Source organism: Aotus nancymaae, unplaced genomic scaffold (assembly GCF_030222135.1).
Source record: "Aotus nancymaae isolate 86718 unplaced genomic scaffold, 86718_ANA_hifiasm-v0.15.2.pri h1tg000062l, whole genome shotgun sequence".
In the NCBI taxonomy this organism is placed as follows: domain Eukaryota; kingdom Metazoa; phylum Chordata; class Mammalia; order Primates; family Aotidae; genus Aotus; species Aotus nancymaae.
In genome coordinates, this window is record NW_026988476.1 from 31,931,251 (window position 1) to 31,954,155 (window position 22,905).

General features: G+C 39.4%; 1 protein-coding gene across 12 annotated transcripts in view; it reads left to right on the plus strand.

Moving 5' to 3' along the window:
• Nucleotides 1–22,905, plus strand: part of LOC105710001 (neutral alpha-glucosidase C) — a 161,668-nt gene that overhangs the window by 37,430 nt on the left and 101,333 nt on the right. For all 12 annotated transcript variants that reach the window (XR_010338604.1, XR_010338608.1, XR_010338605.1 and 9 more), the window contains exons 8-14: nt 1,660–1,756; nt 3,437–3,617; nt 3,842–3,995; nt 15,475–15,710; nt 19,495–19,621; nt 20,540–20,619; nt 22,470–22,613. Coding sequence is in view for 7 of the 12 variants with exons in the window: in XM_064365934.1 (XP_064222004.1) it covers nt 1,660–1,756; nt 3,437–3,617; nt 3,842–3,995; nt 15,475–15,710; nt 19,495–19,621; nt 20,540–20,619; nt 22,470–22,613 (1,019 nt within the window). In the remaining 5 variants the exon portion in view is untranslated. The remainder of the gene's footprint in view (nt 1–1,659; nt 1,757–3,436; nt 3,618–3,841; nt 3,996–15,474; nt 15,711–19,494; nt 19,622–20,539; nt 20,620–22,469; nt 22,614–22,905) is intronic.

Consider the following 22,905-nt stretch of genomic DNA (forward strand, 5'->3'; position numbering starts at 1 on the left):
GGGTGCGGGATGAGTTTGTCTCTTTAGGAGATGCCTTTCAGATACTTGGAGCTTACGCAAGTTAGAAAAATACTCACTTTCCTCTTTCCTCCTCCCTGCCCTGTAGAATAACAAACCCTCTCTAATTTCCATCCTAGCCATCATTATCTACAGCATTGTATAATAATCAGGGCTGACAGAATGCCCCAAATTAAAAGCAGGGGCGTAGGTTCTCAGGCTGTCCTTTCTGTAACATCATAATTTTTTAATCTTTTATTTTTTTTATTTATTTACTTTTTTTTTGAGCCAAGATTTCGTTCTGTCACCCAGGCTGGAGTGCAGTGCTTACTGGATCATGGCTTACTGCACCCTTGAACTCCCAGCCTCAAGTGATGCACCTGCCTTGGCTTTCCAAAGTGCTGGGTTTACAGATGTGAGCCACCATGTCTGGCCATGTCATCTTCTTTTTTACTTTCTCTGGAGCATCTTTTTTCTGTCACAAGCTCCTACAAATAAGGACCATTTGATGTCAAATACTTTAACCTAAGGATAAATTAAAACCCACTTTATACCTCCTAGTCATTTGCATTTTCCCGTATCTCTAAAATAATTGTTAAATAAAGGAATTTGCCTTTGGTTAAAGGAAATTTATATAACTACAATCACAGAGGAGGTGAAAGGAAATTTATATAACTACAATCACAGAGGAGGAGTATTTGTGAGCAACCAGTTATGGCCCTCCTGGTGCCGTTGACATTTGCATTCCCTGTAGGCAGTCACAGACGAGGCTGGCAGTAAGAATAAGTGACCTGGAACCAACCCAAATACCCATAGAAGATAGACTGGACAGGGAAAATGTGGCACATAAACACCATGGAATATTATGCAGCCATCAAAAACGATGAGTTCGTGTCCTTTGTAGGGACATGAATGAACCTGGAAACCATCATTCTCAGCAAACTGACACAAGAACAGAAAATCAAACACCGCATGTTCTCACTCATAAGCAGGTTTGAACAATGAGAACACACAGACACAGGAAGGGGAGCACTACACACTGGGGTCTGTTGGGGGGAAATAGGGGAGGGACAGCAGGGGGTGGGAGGTTGGGGAGGGATAGCATGGGGAGAAATGCCACATATAGGTGAAGGGGAGAAAGGCAGCAAATCACACTGCCATGTGTGTACCTATGCAACAATTTTGCATGTTCTCCACATGTACCCCAAAACCTAAAATACAATAAACGAAAAGTTTAAAAAAAAAAGACATGATCAGGCGGAAGACATTCAGTCATTTCAACTAGTGAAGACTGAAGCAATACTCTTGGCTTCCTAAAGCAAAGAAATATGTGATAAGGAAAATTTCGATTAGGAAAAAATCTAAAACTTATGTTTTACAGAGAGAAAAGAGATTTACTGTAAAGAGGACACAGAGAGCTTCATCACACAGCTAAGGCAACAGAACTAATATGTAACCGGAACTTTACCTTATACGTTTTTATATCCCCACAACCCCTGAATATAGTATCTTACAGATGGTCAGTACACAGCATTTGTTGAATGATCTAGGTGAGCTCAGGTCTCTCAGCCTCTAGTTTGGTCATCTCTCTGTACTCAGAATTAACTGAATCTCCTTAAGTGTCCTTTTGAGAAGCAAAACTCAGTATCCTGGTCTCTACAGGCCCCTCTTCCATTGGTTTGGATTTCTCCTTGCATGAATTTGAGCATCTGTATGGGATCCCACAACATGCAGAATCACACCAACTTAAAAATACTGGGTAAGTGAAAACAAGAATTCTTATGGGAGGCTCTGGTTTCTGTATTGAGATGATTAGAAAGGAATCATCTGTGAGCTGTCTGAGCCAGTGCTAATATGTGCCAGGCCTTTTCCTCCTTGATATTGCTTTTGGATCTTTAAGAACCTTCCTTGAATGATCACCCAGAGCAGTGGTTTCCCTTTTCTTTTTCTTTTTTTTTTTTTTTTGGAGATGGAGTCTTGCTCTATCTCCCAGGCTGGAATGCAGTGGCTCAATCTTGGCTCACTGCAACCTCTGCCTCCCGGGTTCAAGGGATTCTCCTGCCTCAACCTCCCAAGTAGCTGGGACTACAGGTGCCCACCACCATGCTTGGCTAATTTTTTTTTTTTTTTGTATTTTTAGTAGAGACAGGGTTTCACCATATTGGCCAGGCTGGTCTTGAACTCCTGGCCTTGTGATCCACCCACCTCCACCTCCCAAAGTGCTGGGATTACAGGCGTGAGCCACCATGCCCGGCCAGTTTTCCATTTTTATTTTTAATGGTCAAATTAGATAACTGTAAAAACTATAATACTGAACCTAGAGATATACAGGAAGTAAAATTATGGAGCTGCTGTGATCAGTGTAGAGGGAAGATCTTTATCCCTGGGTTTCACTTTTACCTCTCAAGGCCTTTTATGGAACCCTGGGAGAATATATCATGAAAAAATCACTGACCCAGAAAAAGGCTTTACCAAAGTGGGACAGTGAGCCAGAGAATGGAATAATGTGGCATCTCATATCACCTTTAATTCCCTCAGGACTATCATGTCAGACTAACACTATTGACAAAGATGCCAGAGGCATCCAGACTAAGAGGAAATTAAACCAAAGAGAAACAGAGTCTAATAAGGTTGCCAGGTTCAGGTGCTGTTTACTTTCAGGTAGGCATTCTGATAAGTCCAGCAGAAACTGTGCTGCTCTCACACCGATCTGAGCTCTGTGCTCCCACCCCCGATTCAGTTACCTGTCTTCCCCTGCTAAACACTGTGGAAGCCTCTTGGACACAATTATTTTAACTGCAGAGAGTGCTCACAGAATTCGTCAGTGGATACTTACTGTTTCTTCCCTTTGTGGAGGATTCACAGGAGAGAGTCCTCCACTCAAAGGATATTTAGGCCAGGCGCAGTGGCTCATGCCTGTAATCCCAGCACTTTGGGAGGCCAAGGTGGGTAAATCACTTGAGGTCAGGAGTTTGAGACCAGCCTGGTCAACATAGTGAAACCCCGTCTCTACCAAAAATTACAAAAATTAGCTGGGCGTAGTGGCACACACGTGCAGTCTCAGCTACTCGGGAGGCTGAGTTGGGAGAATTGCTGAACCCGGGAGGTGGAGGTTGCAGTGAGCCAGAATCACACCATTGCACTCCAGTCTGGGTGACAGAGTAAGACCCTGTCTGGGGAAAAAAAAAAAAAGGAGATATTTAGAAAAGATGTCTAAGATGTGATTGTGTTAATGTCACAGGAAGTGGTGCCGAAGGAGTCAAGGGAAGAGGACCACATTCACCCAAGTTGTGTCAGGAAATCTTTAGGGAAGTGGCAAGAGTTGAGCCTTCAAAGATGCTTGGGACCTAAGTGTTTTCAGAGAAGAATGGGGCTATTCTATTTATTTATATTAATAATATATTTGTAATGGTAATTGATGATAATCTTTGTGTTTTAGGGATGGAGATGCTTACCGTCTTTATAACCTGGATGTCTATGGATACCAAATATATGATAAAATGGGCATTTATGGTTCAGTACCTTATCTCCTGGCTCACAAACTTGGCAGAACTGTAGGTATTTTCTGGCTGAATGCCTCAGAAACACTGGTGGAGATCAATACAGAGCCTGCAGTAGAGGTGAGCTACTGAGCATAGCTACATGTCATACTTAAAGAAGAAACAAAACCACTGCAGTGGAGTCAAAACTCTTTGTACTGGCGCTTCTCTGCCACCAAAAACTTTACAGTGTAATCCATGAATATCAGTAGTATCTACTAAAGAAACAGACTGTTACTTATATATGGCTGGATGTTGCAGGTTAAAGGGAAATTTCTCAAATTTTCATTCCATTCTTTTTCCAGTACACACTGACCCAGATGGGCCCAGTTGCTGCTAAACAAAAGGTCAGATCTCGAACTCATGTGCACTGGATGTCAGAAAGTGGAATCATTGATGTTTTTCTGCTGATAGGACCTACACCTTCTGATGTCTTCAGACAGTACTCACACCTTACAGGTATTTGCATGGAGAAGTGCCAGTTTCTTGTTCTGTTATGTTTCCTATGTCCCATGTATCATCGTTGTAAATTAATATTTGTTGCACACTATGTGGAATTTATAAACATCTTACCCAAGTATTTTAATTAGCAGGCATTCCTGTTCCCACCCTCATCCCATTCAGTTTAGTAAAACATTGCACTGGATCTAGAATGTTCTACTGTCTAATTCCTAATACTTGCCATCTGCTTTCCTGGGAACTTTTAGCCCCTGGGCTAGCTCTACTTTTATCTCAGATGACCAATATCCCAACCTCAACTTTTCTTTGTTTTTTTCTCCATTAAAATATGCAACTGTCACACTGGGCTCAGTTGATGGTAAAATGGCCCAGACTTGATAGCTTCCCCCATCCACAAAAAAAAAAATAAATAAAATTAAAATATATATATATATATATATATATATATATATGCAACTGGCTTTAGCATCAGAACATTTTATCTTTAAAAGAATGCAAGCTTTTCTCTAAGATCAGAAACAAGGCAAGGCATTGCATTTTCCCTACTATAATTCAACATTGTACTGGAATTTCTAGCCATAGAAATTAGGTAAGAAAAAGAAATAAAAGACATCCAAATTGGAAAAGAATACATAAGATTGTAGGAGATTATATGATCCTATACATAGAAAATCTCAAAGAATCCACACTAGAGGCAGTAAATTCAGCAAAATTACAGGGTACAAGATTAATATATTAATCTGTTCTCACACTGCTGTGAAGAAATACTGGAAACTGGGTAATTTATAAAGAAAATAAGTTTAATTGACTCATGGTTCTGCAAGCTGTACAGGAAGCATGGCTGGGGAGGCCTCAGGAAACTTAACAATTATGGTGGAAGGTGAAGGGGAAACAAGCACATCTTACCTGGCTGGAGCAGGAGGAAGAAAGAGAGGGAAGAGGTGCCACACACTTTTAAACAACCAGATCTTGTGAGAAATCACTATCACAAGAATAGCTAGGGAAGAAATCTACCCCTATGATCCAGTCTCCCCTTATCAGGCCCGTCTTCCAACATTGTGGATTACAATTTGACGTGAGATTTGGGTAGGATACAAATCCAAACCGTATCAATCAATAACGAAAAAAAAAGTTAGTTTTGTTTCTATATACCCACAATGAACAATCCAAAAAAAATTAAGAAAACAATTCCATTTATAATATCCAAAAGAATAAAATACCTAGGAACACACTTAACGAAGGAGGTGAAAGACCTGTACACTGAAAACTATAAAACATTCCTGAAAGAAATTAAAGAAAGCCTAAATAAATGGAAAGACATCCCATGTTCATAGGTTGGAAGGCAATGTTAAGATGGCAATAAAACAGAAAGTGATTTACAGATTCACTACAATCCCTATCAAAATTCCAATGGCTTCTTTTGCAGAAATGGAAAAGCTGATCTTTCATAGAATTGCAAAGGGACCTGAATAGCCAAAACAATCTTAAAAAAGAGAAGCAAAGTTGGGAAATTTATACTTCTGATAGGGTTTGGCTGTATCCCCATCCAAATCTCATCATGAATTCCCACATGTTGTGGGAGAGACCTGGTGGGAGGTAATTGAATCATGGGGCAGGTGTTTCTCATACTGTTCTCATGATAGTGAATAAGTCTCACGAGATCTGATGGTTTTAAAAAGGGGAGTTTCCCTGTACAAGTGCTCCTGTCTTTGCCTACCGCCATTCACGTAAGATGTAACTTGCTCCTCCTTGCCTTCAGCCATGATCATGAGGCCTTCCCAACCACATGGAACTGTAAGTCCAATTAAACTTCTTTCTTTTGTAAATTGCCCAGTCTCAGGTATGTCTGAAGCAGTGTGAAAATGGACTAATACAACTTTTTCAATTTCAAACTTACTTCAAAGATATGGCAATCAAAAGAACATGCTACTGGCCAAGTATGGTGGCTCATGCCTATAATCCCAGCATTTTGGGAGGCCGAGGCGGGTGGATCATGAGGTCAGGAGTTTGAGACCAGTCTGGCCAACATAGTGAAACCCCATCTCTACTAAAAATTAGCTGGACGTGGTGGCACGCGCCTGTAGTCTCAGCTACTTAGGAGGCTGAGGCCAGAGAATTGCTTGATCCCAGGAGGCAGAGGTTGCAGTGAGCCGAGATCACCAGTGCACTCCAGCCTGGGCAACAAGAGTGAAACTCCATCTTTAAAAAAAAAAAAAAAAAAGAATTGGGAATCTAGAAATAAACCCATACATTTATGGCCACCCAAAACACTGGGATTACAGGCACAAGCCACAATGCTGTGTCCATGTCACCATTATAATTTCAATAAAGGTTCATGACCATTCCATGAAGAAGAAATAGTCTCTTGAGCATATGGTATGAGATAGTTGGATATCTACTTTCAAAAGAATGAAGTTGGACTCCCGTATTCAAAAATATGTTATATGTATTTCATGTACAAAAAATAGCTCAGAATGGATCTACTATATAAGAGCTAAAACCATAAAACTCTTAGAAGGAAATAGGAGTAAATATTCATGAACTTGGATTTGGCAATGGATTCTTAGATATGACAACAAAATCATGAGCAACAACAACAACAAATACATGTTAGAATTCACTAACATTAAAAACTTTTGTGCGTCAGAAGAAAGTGAAAAAGCAGCCTACAAAATGGGAGAAAATGTTTGTAGATTGTGTATTTGATGTGGGTTGCTTATCCAGAATATATGAAGAACGTTCTACAACTCAACAACAAAAAGACAGACTGAGCACTAGGCCCATATCCCTGATGCTCGCCTGCTAGACTGTCCACCACCGAGGGCACATACAGCCCCTAGACCACACCAAGGAGTGACCCAGACTGCTATAGCCACCCTCTGGCACCATATTACAGAGCAGGATCCCCAGGCTGCAGAGAGAGAACTTGCACGGCTCCTGGGTAGAATGGCACTTTAGCAATGATAGAATCCGTTTCTGTTTATAATGGTGACATGGACTGGGCACAGTGACTCACGACTGTAATCCCAGTGCTTTGGGAAGCCTCCAAAGTGCTTCCTTGAATTCAAGTAATCCTCTGCCTTGCTTCTCAAAGGGAGGCTGCAGTGAGCAATGTTCGTGCTACTGCTATCCAGCCCAGGCAACAGAATGAGACCCTGTCTCTAAAAAAAATTGTTTTAATATAATATATAATAATGACATGGAAAAAATACAACTGGATATTTAACATGAATTTGAATAGAGTAGCTCCAAAAGTTCTGTGACAGCCTACCTCTGTCACAGACATTGGAGAAAAACAGCTCTCAGTCTGAGGGAGATACGAGAGAGGGAAAGAAGATGAAAGCATCTTGAAGAAAAAAGTCAGATCGGATATGGGATGGGTCAAGTTGGCCAGAAAATATATCCCCCAAGTAGTTCCTCTTTAAAGAATCTGAAGCACATAGCTACCCAGCATGGAATTTAAAACCTGATGAGGAAAGGGGGCATTTTCTCAGCAGAATTTATAAAGTGTTTTGCTGCTGTCTCTTCTGGTGGCCATGGGATTGCAGATTTATATTGGAAGTTGTCTGACAACTTCTGCCAGCACCTTTTGATGAAGAATTTGAATCCAGCTTTGTGCATATAGTGGGGATTTCTGTCTGAGCTTGTGACACAGTAACTCAGGAGGTGTTATGGTCCTTGGGTGGCTGCTTCACTTGTTTTTATTGGTTCTGTAAATGCTGCTTTACTAATTTAGTAAAATGAAAGAATAGGCACTAAAATCATACTGACCTGTACTTGTACCTGTAGAATCAGTTAATAAGGGTGTCAGACTGATTAATATCTACTGTAATAATTTGGTAGTGAATTTTCTTTGGATATTAGATATAAATATCTCAGTATAAATAGTTTTAATGTATTAGTCATGATACAGTATTTTTAAAATTATCTGTAGCTTTAATTCCATTAAAACACTTCATATTCCAAAAGAATGAGTAACAGTGATATTAAAATCACTATATTAAAGGATCTGCCCAAAATAAATACTGTGGCCTTATATTTACACTACTGTGGAAAATATTATGTTTTAATTTAAATGGATGCAGGTTATCTACTAAAGACTACACTTAACTATGCTAATTGTTCTTAAGTAATAAATAGAGACCAAGTTGCTGCAAATGTCACCGTGTGCTTCATACACCAGAGTGTTCTCCCTTTTGCAGCATATAAGGACTTCAATCTCCAACTATTAGGTAATCAACTTGGGTAATGTTTTCTGTCGAAGGCACCTACTCAGTATCTTTTCCTCCTTATCACTCTGGATTGCTGAATTTAATTCTATCCTTTGTGCTCAACTTTTTTGTGCTCTTAAAATGAGCTTTATACTACAAGGCTACAGTAATCGACACAGCATGGTACTGATACCAAAACAGAGATATACACCAGTGGAACAGAACAGAGGCCTTGGAAGTAACGCTACACATCTACAACCATCTGATATTTGACAAACCATACAAAAACAAACAATGGAGAAAGGATTCCCTGTTTAATAAATATTATTTGGATAACTGGCTAGCCATGTGCAGAAAACAGAAACTGGACCCCTTCCTGACACCTTACACTAAAATTAACTCCAGATGGATTAAAGACTTAAACATAAAACTTAACACTATAAAAACCCTAGAAGAAAACCTAGGCAAAACCATTTAGGACATAGGCATAGGCAAGGACTTCATGACTAAAACAGCAAAAGCATTGGCAACAAAAACCAAAATAGACAAATGGGATCTACTTAAACATAAGAGCTTCTGCACAGCAAAAGAAACAATCGTTAGAGTGAACCAGCAACCAACAGAATGGAAAAAAATTTTTGCAATCTACCCATCTAACAAAGGGCTAATATCCAGAATCTACAAAGAACTAAAACAGATTTACAAGAAAAAAACAAACCCATTCAAAAGTGGACGAAGGACATGAACAGACACCTTTCCAAAGAAGACTTATATGAGGCCAACAAACATGAAAAAATGCTCATCATCACTGGTCATTAGAGAAATCCAAATCAAAACCACATTGAGATACTATCTCATGCCAGTTAGAATGGCGATCATTAAAAAATCTGGAGACAACAGATGCCGGAGAGGACATGGAGAAATAGGAACACTTTTACACTGTTGGTGGGAGTGTAAATTAGTTCAACCATTGTGGAAGACAGTGTGGGCATTCCTCAAGGACCTATAAATAGAGATTCCATTTGACCCAGCAATCCCATTACTGGGTATATATCCAAAGGATTATAAATCATTCTGTTATAAAGACACATGCACACGTATATTCATTGTGGCATTGTTTACAATAGCAAAGACCTGAAACCAACCCAAATACCCATCAATGATAGACTGAATAAAGAAAATGTGGCACATATACACCATGGAATACTATGCAGCCATAAAATATGATGAGTTCATGTCCTTTATAAGGACATGGATGAATCTGGAAACTATCATTCTCAGCAAAGTACACAAGAACAGAAAATCAAACACCGCATGTTCTCACTCATAGGTGTTGAACAATGAGAACACATGAACACAGGGAGGGGAGCATCACACACTGGGGTCTGTTGCAGGGGACTAGGGGAGGGACAGCAGGGGTTAGGGAGGTTGGGGAGGGATAACATGGGGAGAAATGCCAGATACTGGTGACGGGGGGATGGAGGCAGCAAACCACATTGCCATGTATGTACCTATGCAACAGTCCTGCATGATCCACACATGTACCCCAGAACCTAAAGTACAATAAAAAATATATTTTTAAAAATCAGCTTTATCCTAAGCATATCTGTGTCTACTTTTAAAGGTTGGAAATGGAAAAAAAAAGAAGTCATACTTTAAAAGACTAGAAATAGAAAAATAAATAAATCTTTAACAAATCCTTAAAAAAACAAAAACAAAAAGACAACCCAATTCTAAAATGGGCAAAGGATTAAAGAGATATTTCTGCAAAGAAGGTATATAAATGAAAAACAAGCCCATGAAAATCTTCTCAACATCGTTAGTCATTAGGAAAATGCAAATCAAAACCACAGTAAAATATCACTTAACACCCACTAGGATGGCTAAATCCAAAAAATGGAAAAACGTAAGTGTTTATGAGGATGAAGAGAAATTGGAACGTTGCTGGTGGAAATGTAAAATGACTCAGCCATTGCAGAAAACAATTTGGCATTTCCTCACAAAGTTAAACATAGAATTACCATATGACCCAGTGTGATGGTTAATGTTATGTGTCAATTTGGCTAGGTTGTGGTACCCAGATATTTAAACACCAGTCTCTATGTTTCTGTGAAGGTATTTTTTAATGAGATTAACATTTAAGACAGTAGACTTTTGAGTAAAGCAGATTACTCTCCATAATAAGAGTGGACCTCATCCAGTAGTTGAAGGCCTTACAGAAAAAGACTGAGGTCCCTGGGGAAAACGGAATGTCTCCAGCTTGCCTTCAGGCTTAGGCTACTACATCAACTCTTCCCTGGTTCTCTAGTATGCCAGTATCTCCTGCAAAACTCAGACTTGCCAGCCCCTACAATCACATGAGCCAGTTATTTTAAATAAATCAGTATTTGTATCTCTCTCTGTGTATTTATACATATTTATAGATATATAAATATGTATAAATATATTCAGTATAAATCCTATGAATTCTGTTTCTCTGAAGAACCTGTGTTCTCTGAAGAACCCTAACAGAGACACCCAGCAATTCTACTCCTAGGTATATGCACAAGGAAATTGAAAGCAGAGACTCAACAGATACATGTATGCCAGTGATCACTGTAGCATTATTCACGATAGCCAAAAAGTAGAAAAAATCCAAGTGCCCATCAAAGATGGACAAATAAACAAACGGTGGTATATACATAGAATGTTATTCAGCTATAAAAAGAAATGAAATTCTGGTACATGAAACATGGGTGAACCTTGAAAATATTATGGAAAATGAAGTAAGACAGACATGAAAGGACAAGTATTATATGATCCACTCATATGAAGTAGCTACAATATGCAAATTTGTCAAGATAGAGATTAGAGGGGACTGAGAGATGTGATTGATGGGGAGTTACTGCTTAGTGATTATAGTTTCTGCTTGGGGTGATGTAAAGGTTTTAGAAATAGTGGTAATGCTTGTACTTCATGGTGAATGTAATTAGTATCACTGGATTGGACTTGGAAATGGTTAAAATGGCAAATTTTGTTATACGTATTTTGCCACAATTTTTAAAAATTAATAATGTAATATGCTATAAAAACCCACATTGAATTGTGTGTTTTAAATGGGTGAATTGCATGGTATGTGAATTCAATAAAGCTGTTAAAAACAAAAGTAATGCAGCATCATTTCTGCTGCATTCTGTTGCTAAAAGCAAGCTCAGTGTAGCCCATGTTCAAGGGTGTTCAATTCCAGTTGTGACAGGAGGAATGACAGTTTGTGGATATGGACACCTATGCAGGAATAAGTGCTATCAAAGCCCACCTGCAGCTACATTCAACATTATTATTAGGGAGAATGCTGGTTTATCCTAAAGCACTTCAAAAATATTGGATCTCCCGCCATGTTCAGAGACATTAAAGATTATTTGTTGATTCCTGCTGAGGGGTTAGCTCTATCATACACCATACTCTCCTGTGTCTTTCACCCAATCTAGTTATATCACAATTTTTGGTTAAATCAATATTAAGTGTTTACATTTTAAATATAAGGATGATACTTTACAAGGATGATACTTTGTCCAGTCTACTTCTTTACAAGGATGATACTTTATCCAGTCTACTACTTTCCCTGGAGACTTCCTTCCCTGCCAGAGCTCTTCATCCTCCTCTTCCCATCTGGACCATTGCTCTCTAGGTTCCCTACACAGCTTTCATATCAGAACTTAACTTTTGTTGTTTTCTGGTGTTGTATCCCTCCTTTCTTGGGTCCCTGTTTTTCTCTTTTCTGGTTTATTCCCTTGTTGTATTTGTTTATTTATAGCATCTTCTGGTAGTTTCCTAAGAAAGTTTGCATTGGAGGTACTCTTTTTGCCTCCTTGCAAGTGTGAAACCATCTTTTTTCCTACCTTTACCTTGACTGATAACTTGCCTGGCAAGACTGAATATTCTTTCTCTCAGAATTTAAAGGCATTTATGTTATTGTCTTCTACCTTCTTGCTCCAAAAACCATTCTTAATTCTATTTCTTTGTTCCTCTGTATATAATCTGTCTTTTCTCTCTGAAATACCTTCTCTTTGTCGCTAACATATTCTGAAATTTTATAATAAAACCTCTTGATGGAGATCTTTTGTTTGTTTGTTTGAATCAGGGTTTCCCTCTGTGCCTAGGTTGGAGTGTAGCAGTGTGATCATGGTTTACTGCAGCCTCGAATTCCTGGGTTCAAGCGATCATCAGACCTCAGAATCCTGAGTTGATGGGACTTACAGGCACGTGCCACCATGTCCAGCTAATTTTTTCATTGTTTGTATAGGCAGGGTATCACTAGGTTACTCAGGCTGGTCTTGAAATCCTGGGCTCAAGGGATCCTCCCACCTCAGCCTCCCAAAGTGCTAGGATTACAAATGTGAGCCACCACACCTGGCTGTAGGTCTTTTAAAATAATCATTGTTCTGGGCATTAGATATGGACCCCTTCAATTGTGTCCTTCAGTTCTGAGAAAAACTGTCTTGTATTATTCCTTAGATTAATTTTTTCCTTCCTTTTCCTCTTTCTGCTCTACGGATTTTATAATCTTCTTTTCCTTTTTTATCTGCTTTTTGAGTAATTTTCTCAATTGTATTTTCTAGGCCTTTCATCTATGGCTATCATGTTTCTGCTTTCTAAGAGCTCTTTTCTATCCTCTGATGGTTCCTTGGTTTTTGTTTTCATTTTATGCAAAGCAGTGGCAAAACATTTATTATCATGAAATGTGTACATCCTATTTTTTTCAAGTAACAAATTTGCTGGTAACATAATTTATTTAACCTGTTTCACTTAGACAGACTCATGATCAATAATGCTCTGTATAATTTCAAGTCTGATGAGCCTCTAAGTTTTTTTGTTATTTGTTTTTAAGAGACAGTGTCTCACTCTGTTGCCCAGCCTGGACTACAATGGCATGATCATGGCTCAGTGCAGCCTGTAATTACTGGGCTCAGACGATCCTCCCGCTTCAGCCTCCTGAGTAACTGGGACTGTGGTCATGTGCCACATGCCCAGCTAATTCTCTTTATCTGTTTATTTTAAATATTTTGTTGAGATGGGGTCTTGCTATGTTACCCAGGTTAGTCTTGAACTCCTAGTCTCAAATAATCCTCCTGCTTCAGCCTTCCAAAGCACTGAGATCTTCTAAGTATTTTTACCCCACTTATAAAAGTTGCTGAGGAATTCAAAATAGCACACTGCATTAAATAGCATGTATTGTTTTATAAATTGTATACAGGTTGAGTATTCCATGCTTGAGACTGTAGAGTGTTTCAGATTTTGCGTCATTTTGATTTTTGAATATTTTTATTAAACTTACTGGTTGAGTATCCCTAATCTGAAAATCCAAAACCCAAAATGCTTCAATCAGCATTTCCTTTGAGTGTCATGCTGGTGTTCAAGAAGTTCCAGATTTTAGAGGCCAGGTGTGGTGGCTCACACCTGTAATCCCAGCATTTTGGAAGGTAGACAGATCACCTAAGGTCATGAGTTCGAGACCAGCCTGGCCAACATGGTGAAACCCCATCTCTACTGAAAATACAAATTAGCTGGGCATAGTGGCATACGCCTGTAGTCCCAGCTACTCAGGAGGCTAAGGCAGGAAAATTGCTTGAACTCGTAGGCAGAGTTTGCAGTGAGCCAAGATTGTGCCACTGCACTCCAGCCTGGGTGACAGAGTGAGACTCCATCTTAAAAAAAAAAAAGTTTCAGATTTTAGAGCATTTCAGATTTTGGATTTTCAAATTAAGGATACTCAACCTACACTTGTTTTATGCTATCCTAGTATTAAGTACAATATCTTTTTTCATCTCCCTAGAGATAACTGATGATAATGTTTTGATATTTACTTTGGTTCCTTGCATTGCCCCTGTTTTCTCAGAGATCCTTTTATTCTGTTTCTTTATTTGGGTTGCTGTCTCTTAGTTTGGAGACTTTGCTCAAATGTGGGTTTTGAGATGGAGTCTCACTCTATTGCCCAGGCTGGAGTGCAGCGGCGCTATCTCAGCTCACTGCAACCTCTGCCTTCAGGGTTCAAGCGATTCTCCTGCCTCAGCCTCCCACATAGCTGGGATTGCAGTTGCCCACCACCACACCTGCATAAATTTTGTATTTTTAGTAGAGGCAGGGTTTCACCATGTAGGCCAGGCTGGTCTCGAACTCCTGACTTCAAGTGATCCACCCGCCCCGGCCTCCCAAATTGCTGGTATTACAGGCATGAGCCACCACACTTGGACTCCATTCATATTTCATGGTGAGGCTCTGTGTGCCTGGAGGAGTCTTCCACTCTAGTTTTGAGGGTGGGCATGTCTGCTAGTGTTTGGGAGTGGGGTGAGCTCTTCGTCACTATGTTCCTCAATAGCACTCTGGAGAGAGCTTCCCTGACTTTGCTCAACAGTTACCACCCCTCCCCTGCCTGCTACCTGCCAAATTTTTGGTGAGATTATTCTGTTCTCATTCTCTTTGTTTTTATGGCTTTCTTCATTTTTTTCTTTTCTTTACTCAGATTTTAGTGTTAATTTAGGAGGGGGAGAAGACACATGCAAGTGGTTAACCAGAAGTCCTTCACGTTATCAGTAAACATTTTGATAATAATTTACTGAAACTTTTTCACAAGTTCAGTCTCTTTCCCTTCAGCTGAGTCCTAATGCTGCACCCTGACTTAATTTTTCTAAAATATAGGTCTGCTAAGATTAAATCTTGCCAAACTTTTGATGACTTCTCTTAAGATAAGAAACAGAATTCCTAACCTCAATTACAGGGCCCTTGACAATCTAACCCTGTTCATTGTCATCTTCTACTAGTCTCTCTCACACTGTGATACCCTAGAATATTTGTTTTTCTCTAAGCCTGTCATGTACTTCTCTGCTTGTGTTTTTTCTATTCCCTGTGTCCAGAATACTCTATCTATTCTTCCTGTCTGGTATATTCCTACTTAGTCTACAAGGTCCAAACCAGGTGTTATCTCCTCTTTGAAGCCTTTCAAGATCCCATACTTCACCACAGGCAGAATTTATTAACCTCTCTGTGTTCTGGTAGCACTAGACTGACAAGTTAACCTGGAAGTTATACCTCAGGACAGGACAGTTTATTTACACTCCTGCCTCATTAGCCAGGTTGTCACTTCCTTGAAGGCAAGGACTATGCTTTCTTCTCCTTGATATTCTAAGCATGAACTCAGTACTGAATACTCTGTAGACATTCAGGAAATGTTTATCAAATGAATAATGGTCATTGTGGTGGCAGTTGACTCAATTGTCATCTTCTTTTTTTAGGCACACAAGCCATGCCCCCTCTTTTCTCTTTGGGTTACCACCAGTGCCGCTGGAATTATGAAGATGAGCAGGATGTAAAAGCAGTGGATGCAGGGTTTGATGAGCATGACATTCCTTATGATGCCGTGTGGCTGGACATAGAGCACACTGAGGGCAAGAGGTACTTCACCTGGGACAAAAAAAGATTCCCAAACCCCAAGAAGATGCAAGAGCTGCTCAGGAGCAAAAAGCGTAAGGTAAAATAAGCCAACATTTCTGAACCTTTTAATTACAGAGCTTTAAAAAATGTTTTAAACTTGCCTTGGCATATCAATGGTGGAGAAACATCTGATTTTTTAAAAAATGGCTATGAAAATAGTAGATTCAAATGTAATTGTCACTGTGATAAGAGACAAAATAAATGGTGAAAAGGCGGTGACTCCATGCATTCCTGGCTTAGTTATCTAGGTCCCCATAATGAGGAAGGGGTCTAGCATTTTCAGTTCCGTTTGTTGTGGCCACCCGGTAGTAATATGATCCCCCTCACTCAAAATTTGGTTTCCGTGTCTCGATGACACCACACATGCACCAAGAGTATATTAAAAAGTTTATTACTCATATAATGAGGCTTTCTGGGGAGAGCAGGGCTGGCTCCCAAGCTGGTTTGAAAATGGCTTGAGAGAACTGGGAAAGGAGATTGGCTCAGTTTTTATGGTGGTTAGCAGGTGGGGACAGGGCAACGGCTCTTGCACACAGGCTGAGGCTTAGATAGTTTGAACCCCTGGCTGGCACCAAAGGAGGAAGCACTAGAGCTTTTTTTGTCAGTTTGTCCAGATATGGCCAGAAAGGTAAGTGGGGAGTGGCAGGGCTTGAAAACCCTTAACAGTCAAATATCAAATATGGTATTAAATTCTTTATTATACTATTTTTCCTGCATACTTCCCTGATGGACTCCACCTGTCAATCTGGCCAAGGAAAGAACAGAAATAGAAAATGGGGAGGCAGAGAAGCCACTGGAACATGCATAATGCTGCTTTCCAGTTCCAGGAGTGATGGTGGTGGTAATAGCAATAATGAAAAGATGTGGTTACAGTGACTGAGGAAAAGACAAGTATCCAACCACAAAACAGGGAAGTAACATGAGGGCCAAAGAAAGGTCAGGGTAGGGGACAGGCCAAGAAAGAGAAGATTGTATCCTCAAGACTTAAGCAGGGCTTGGTTCCAGAGATGCATTTTATTTTATTTATTTATTTGTTTTTTCCAAGGTGGAGTCTCACTCTGTCGCCCAGGCTGGAGTACTGTAGCGCAGTCTTGGCTCACTGCATCCTCTACCTCCTGGGTTCATACAGTTCTCCTGCTTCGGCCTCCTGAGTAGCTAGAATTACAGGCGTGCACCACCATACCCAGCTAATTTTTATATTTTTAGTAGAGATAGAGTTTCACCATGTTGGCTGGGCCGGTCTTGAACTCCTGACCTCAAGTGATCCATCCAACTCAGCCCTCCAAAGTGCTGGAGTTAAAGGCATGAGCCTCCATGCCTGGCCTAGAAATGCATTTTAGATGAGCCCTAAAGGATATCCCTAACTAATGGGTAAGCTGGGAGAGAGAAGAGGGCAGTGCAGCCAGAGGAAGGAGCATTAGGCGTGTTTGGAAAGCAGTATACAGGCAAGTTTGACAGGAGAGCAAGGCATATGCGGGTTCTAGTAGTAGAGGATCTGACCAGAAAGGTTGGAACCTTTTTGTAATCTGCTTTGTATACATTTGAAGACATTACAAGTTTTTGAATTAGGGGTTAGTAATCCAGAATACATAATAAACTCCTTCAATTTAACAACAAAAAAACGGAGAATGGGCAAAGAACTTGAATAGATATCTCTCCAAATAAGATACACAAATAGCCAATGAGCACAAGAAAAGATGCTCAATACCACTAATCATTAGGGAAATGCAAACAAAGACCACAATGAAATACCATTTTACATCATTAAGATGATGGCTATTAAAAAAAAAAAGCAGGTGTTGGCAAGGATACAGAGAAATTGCAATCCTTGTGTACTGTTGATAGGAAGGCAAAATGGTGCAGCTGTTATGGAAAACAGTATGACAGTTCCTCAAAAATTTAAAAATAGAATTACTATATGATCCAGCAGTTCCGCTTAATATACCCAAAGGAATTGGAAGCAGGAACCCAAACACATACGTATACACCCATGTTTATAGCAGCATTAGTCACAGTAGCCAAAAGGTCAAAGCAGCCGAAGTTGCTTGGGTTGCAGCTCTGTTAAAAGATGAATATGTAAACAAAATGTGGTATATATATTCAACAGAATGTTATTCGGCCTTTAAAAGGAAGGAAATTCTAATAGATACTACGGCATGGATGAACCTTGATGATATATGCTAAGTAAAATAAGCCAGTTACAAAAAGGCAAACACTGTATGATTCCACTAATTTAAAGTAATTAGAGTAGTCAGATTCATAAAGACAGAAAGTATTATAGAATAGTGTTTGCTGGGGCTAGGAGGAGGGAATGAGAAATCATTATTTAATGGGTATAGAGGTTTAGTTTTAGTTTTGTAACATGAGAGAGTTCTGGAGATTGAGTACAACATTGTGAATGTACATACTTAACAGTACTAAACTGCACACTTAAAAATGGTTAAGATGGTAAATTTTTTGTTATGTGTATTTTACCAGTTTAAAAATTTAGGCTGGGCATGGTGGCTCATGCCTGTAATCACAGCACTTTGGGAGGCCAGGGTGGGGGGATCACCTGAGGTCAGGTGTTCAAACTCAGCCTGGCCAACATGGTGAAACCCCATCTCCACTAAAAATACAAAAAAAAAAAAATTAGCTGGGCATGGTGGTGGGCACCTATAATCCCTGCTACTCAGGAAGCTGAGGCAGGAGAAACACTTGAACCCAGGAGGCAGAGGTCGCAGTGATCTTAGATTGCACCACTGCACTCCAGCCTGGGCAACGGAGTGAGACTGTCTCAAAAAACAAACAAAAATTTAAGAAAATTTTTGAGCAATGAAGAATTAAACTTTAGTATTGAGGACAGATCAGAATAGAGATGAGGAAAGACAATTAGATGGTACTCTAGCCAAATAAAGTATTTTTTGAGGTCCTAGACTGGTAGAAGTGTGAATATGTATGTATGTATGGTATTAGAAAGGCAGGGAGAGATGCTAGAGTTACAACGCTGTGGCTTATAGCTTTTCTCAAATCTCCTTCCTAATATGCCTCCACCACTGGGCTTGGGGACTTTGTTTTTAATGTGTTATTCTCTTGGTTTCTTTAATGTTTATTTATATCAATGTTATCTGAGCATCTAAATGTCCAGGGAGCAGGTACCCTGCCAACTTAGTTCTCTGTGTATAATATCCAGCACCCAGCATCATGGATAGATAGAGACTTAATCAATGCTATTTAAAGAACATGTATTGGTTAGGCAGCAATAATTATGAAAGAGCATTGGCCTGTTTTGTTTTTTTGTTTTTTTGTTTTTATCTTTTTTAGAGATGGGGTCTTGCTCTGTCACCCAGGTTAGATTTCAGTGACATGATCATGGCTCACCGCAGCAGTGACCTCCCTGGCTCAAACAATCCTCCCGCCTTAGCCTCCTGAGTAGCTGGGTCCGCAGGTGGATACCATCACACCCAACTAATTTTTAAATTTTTTTATAGAGATGGGGTTCAACTATGTTGCCCAGGCTGGTCTCAAACTCCTGGCCTTAAGCAATCCTCCCACCTTGGCCTCCCAATGTGCTGGGATTACAGGTGTGAGCTCCTGTACCTGGCCAACATTGGCTTGCTTTTGATATTAACTGAACCTCTCATAAGCACATGAAGGGTTATAGGGGTTTACTGGTATCTGAAATATTTCTCTTTTTTGTTTTTATTTTTGTGTCTGAAATATTTCAATACTAGTTGTAGTTGTTTGTAAAAATTGAACCCCCAAACTATGGTGAAAACATATAATTGAACACTTGTCTTACATAAAACTGATGAGACCTCTAAACCTTTATGTCCTGACAGCTTGTGGTCATCAGTGATCCCCACATCAAGATTGATCCTGACTACTCAGTATATGTGAAGGCCAAAGATCAGGGCTTCTTTGTGAAGAATCAGGAAGGGGAAGACTTTGAAGGGGTGTGCTGGCCTGGTATGAAATCACTTTATACACTTATTATTTCCACTTGTTCAATCCCAATTAAGAAGGGTGCATGATCATCTATCTGCTCCCTTGTAGATGTCTCTTACTCCTCTAGCTACATTTTAAGAATCTAATTTAAGGAAGAGAGAGTATTGCCTTCTTTTGCATCTTTCATAACACCTGGTACTGTAGTTTTGTGTATTTATCAATAATTGAATGAGTGAATGAAAAATAAACAACCAAACCTCAGTGGCATGCTTTTTTTATAACCAAATAGAGATAAAAATTTGGGGAATGAGAAAAGAGGAGGAGGAAGGAGAAAGAAAAAAAGAGGATCCTTCAAGCTCTCTCCTTGTGATTGCTCTTCACCCTTTTAACCCATAGTTTTGGCTTCCCAGCCTTACATGAGTGACCTCAGCCACCCTGGTGACTATGGATTCTTCATTTCAAAAGTTATTAAAAATTATTAATTTAAAGCCTTGGTAGAAAGTCCCCAAGGACAAAAGGAAAATCACCACATATCATAGCACTCTATTATAAATCCATGTACTGTAGAGAAACTCTGTGCCTTTCTTTTTTTCCCTTATACCACTTGAACACACTTCTCTGTTCTCTTTAAGAATCAAGAGATCACTGAAGAATATTTGCCATCCTTACTTGGGCTATCTTAGGCCATCAGTGAGGACAGGCTCCATCGTGATGCTTGTACATTCCCCTGGGCCTCTGGTGTTGAAAGGTCTAGTGATTGTCACTGGGGCCCAGCATTGCCTTTATGCACTTCTCAACAGACCACTCCTCTGTCAGCCAACTTTTATGTTTATGTAAGGTGCCTATTTCCCAGCTCTCACATCAGATATCTACTTTATAACGCATCTTACTGTGAGGGCCACGGTTCCTAATAGGCTGCCTATTGTTCTGCCTCCACAGGTCTCTCCTCTTACCTGGATTTCACCAATCCCAAGGTCAGAGAGTGGTATTCAAGTCTTTTTGCTTTCCCTGTGTATCAGGTTGGTTTTTATTCCTTTGCTCTTTTCTAGTTACTTGAAAGAGTGAAAGAAGCAGAAAAAGTGATTGAATAGAACCATTCATTTTCATTCAGTAGCTTTGATATTTAATGCTTGTATTAAAAGGAAAGTATGGCCACCATATTGCAGACTCTGGGGGTGCTGGGAGAGGTGCCATATGCATTACCAAATGCACAAAAGCTGTGATTTGACCTCTATTATAATAGACTGTATGATATATCAAAGTGATTTATTATATTTTCAAATTGCTATATATATTTTTATATAAAATTATATTCCATAACTGTTATTTAAATATGATGATATATGTGAAAATATCTTACAACATATTTGTCATTAAAAGTGAAGTACAATTTTTAAACAATCTGATAAGAATCACAGGGAAAACTGGAGAGGCCATATCTGGAGAACTGTTTTCAACCAATTATGATGATATTGATGATGGCAGTGATGATGATGATGATATCTAATGCAAGTTGAATACTTGCTACATGCCAAGCACTGTGCTAAGGACTTGATGTGCATCAAACCATTTGTCTTCATAATAACCCTCTAAAATTGGAACTATAACTAAAAATCTAACCCCATAGATTAAGAAATTGAGACAGAAAATTTAAAAAACTTGCCAAGGTCATGCATCTAGTTAATGATGGAACCAAAATTTGAACTCAGATCTGTTTGTCTCCCAAGCCCAGCTTTTAAATACTAAACTTTAGTTTCTGGGCATCAAGTATTAGGGTGCTAGTAAACAACTTAGTACAGGGCCTTGGGCCAAATCTGGCCATGCCTATTCATTTCCCTGTTATTTGTGGCTGCTTTCGTATTACTATGGCAGCGTTGAATAATTGAAAAAGAGACCTCATGACCTGCAAAGTTGAAAATATTTAGTATTTGGACCTTTACCAAAAATGTTTCCCAATCCCTGCCTTAGATGGTACTAATGGAAAGATAAGGTAGTTAAATATTTGGAAATAATACACACTTGTTCATAGAAGTGTACATTTTAGAAATCGAGAAAAAAGAGTCAAAAGAAGACAAGTAAGCCATCCCCAGGCATTTGAAAGACTTTCATGTGGGCGAGGTGACAGATGTATTCCATGGAGTCCTAGAAGGCAAGCTAGGTAGGCTCTGAGAGGGGAGTGTTACAAGGAGCAGGACTTCTGGAAAATAGTGGAATGAGCTGCCTGAGGGACTCCCTGTCTTTTTAGCTATTCAGTCAAATGCTGAAAGATCAGGGATTCTAGAAAAGACCAGGGATTCTGCAATGCCGTGTTAACTAGATGACTCAACTGTCCCTTCCTACTCTTAAATTGAACAATTCTGTGTAGAATACAAACTATAGATCATGTTAACAAACAGGTATATTGGCTGTCAAGTCTTTCAAAGTATTAGAGAGAAAATAGAATCTTGTCATGTTCAGCTATAGTTGCCCTTAGTTAAGAGTCGTGGCATATGATGCATGAGAAAGAGCCTAAGTGTGAACATTCACAACCTTTCCCGTAGGGGTCCTGCCAGGAGGTCTTGGAATGAACTTGCCAGGCAATATATATTTCACAGACAACACAGGGCAGCATTCTTTATTCATCAGCAAATATTTGTTGAGATCTTTCTATGAGCCAGGTGCTATTCTATTTTAGATGTTTGGGGTTTATTAATGAACAAAACACAAAATGTCATGCCTTGTGGAACTTATACTCTAGCAGTGAAGCAGAGGACAGAGCATAGATAATAAACATAATTTTAAAAATAAGGTACGAAAGTGGAATGGTGACAGCTATTATATAGATATCATCAATGTAGGAGTGTCATTATGACCAAGGTTTACTTTCTAGGGATCTACGGACATCCTCTTCCTTTGGAATGACATGAATGAGCCCTCTGTCTTTAGAGGGCCAGAACAAACCATGCAGAAGAATGTCATTCATTATGGCAATTGGGAGCACAGAGAACTCCACAACATCTATGGTTTTTATCACGTAAGACATCCAGAAAGAACTGGGCTTATGTGACCTGCCTTTTGGCTAAAAGTCATTTGCTTCTTAAAATCATAGCTGTGCTCTACTGTTCATTTCTTTTTGTGTGTCTTTTCTGACAACTGCAATGAGTCTTAGGTAATAGCCAATACAAGACTTTTTATTATTTCTCCCTTTGCTTTTTTTCTTTTCATGATGAACTGGATGAACTTTTAAATATTATGAAATTAATTATAACATAAAAACCTGTGCCTTGATAGTAGCCATTAATAAGTGGCAGTCACTGGCTCAAACT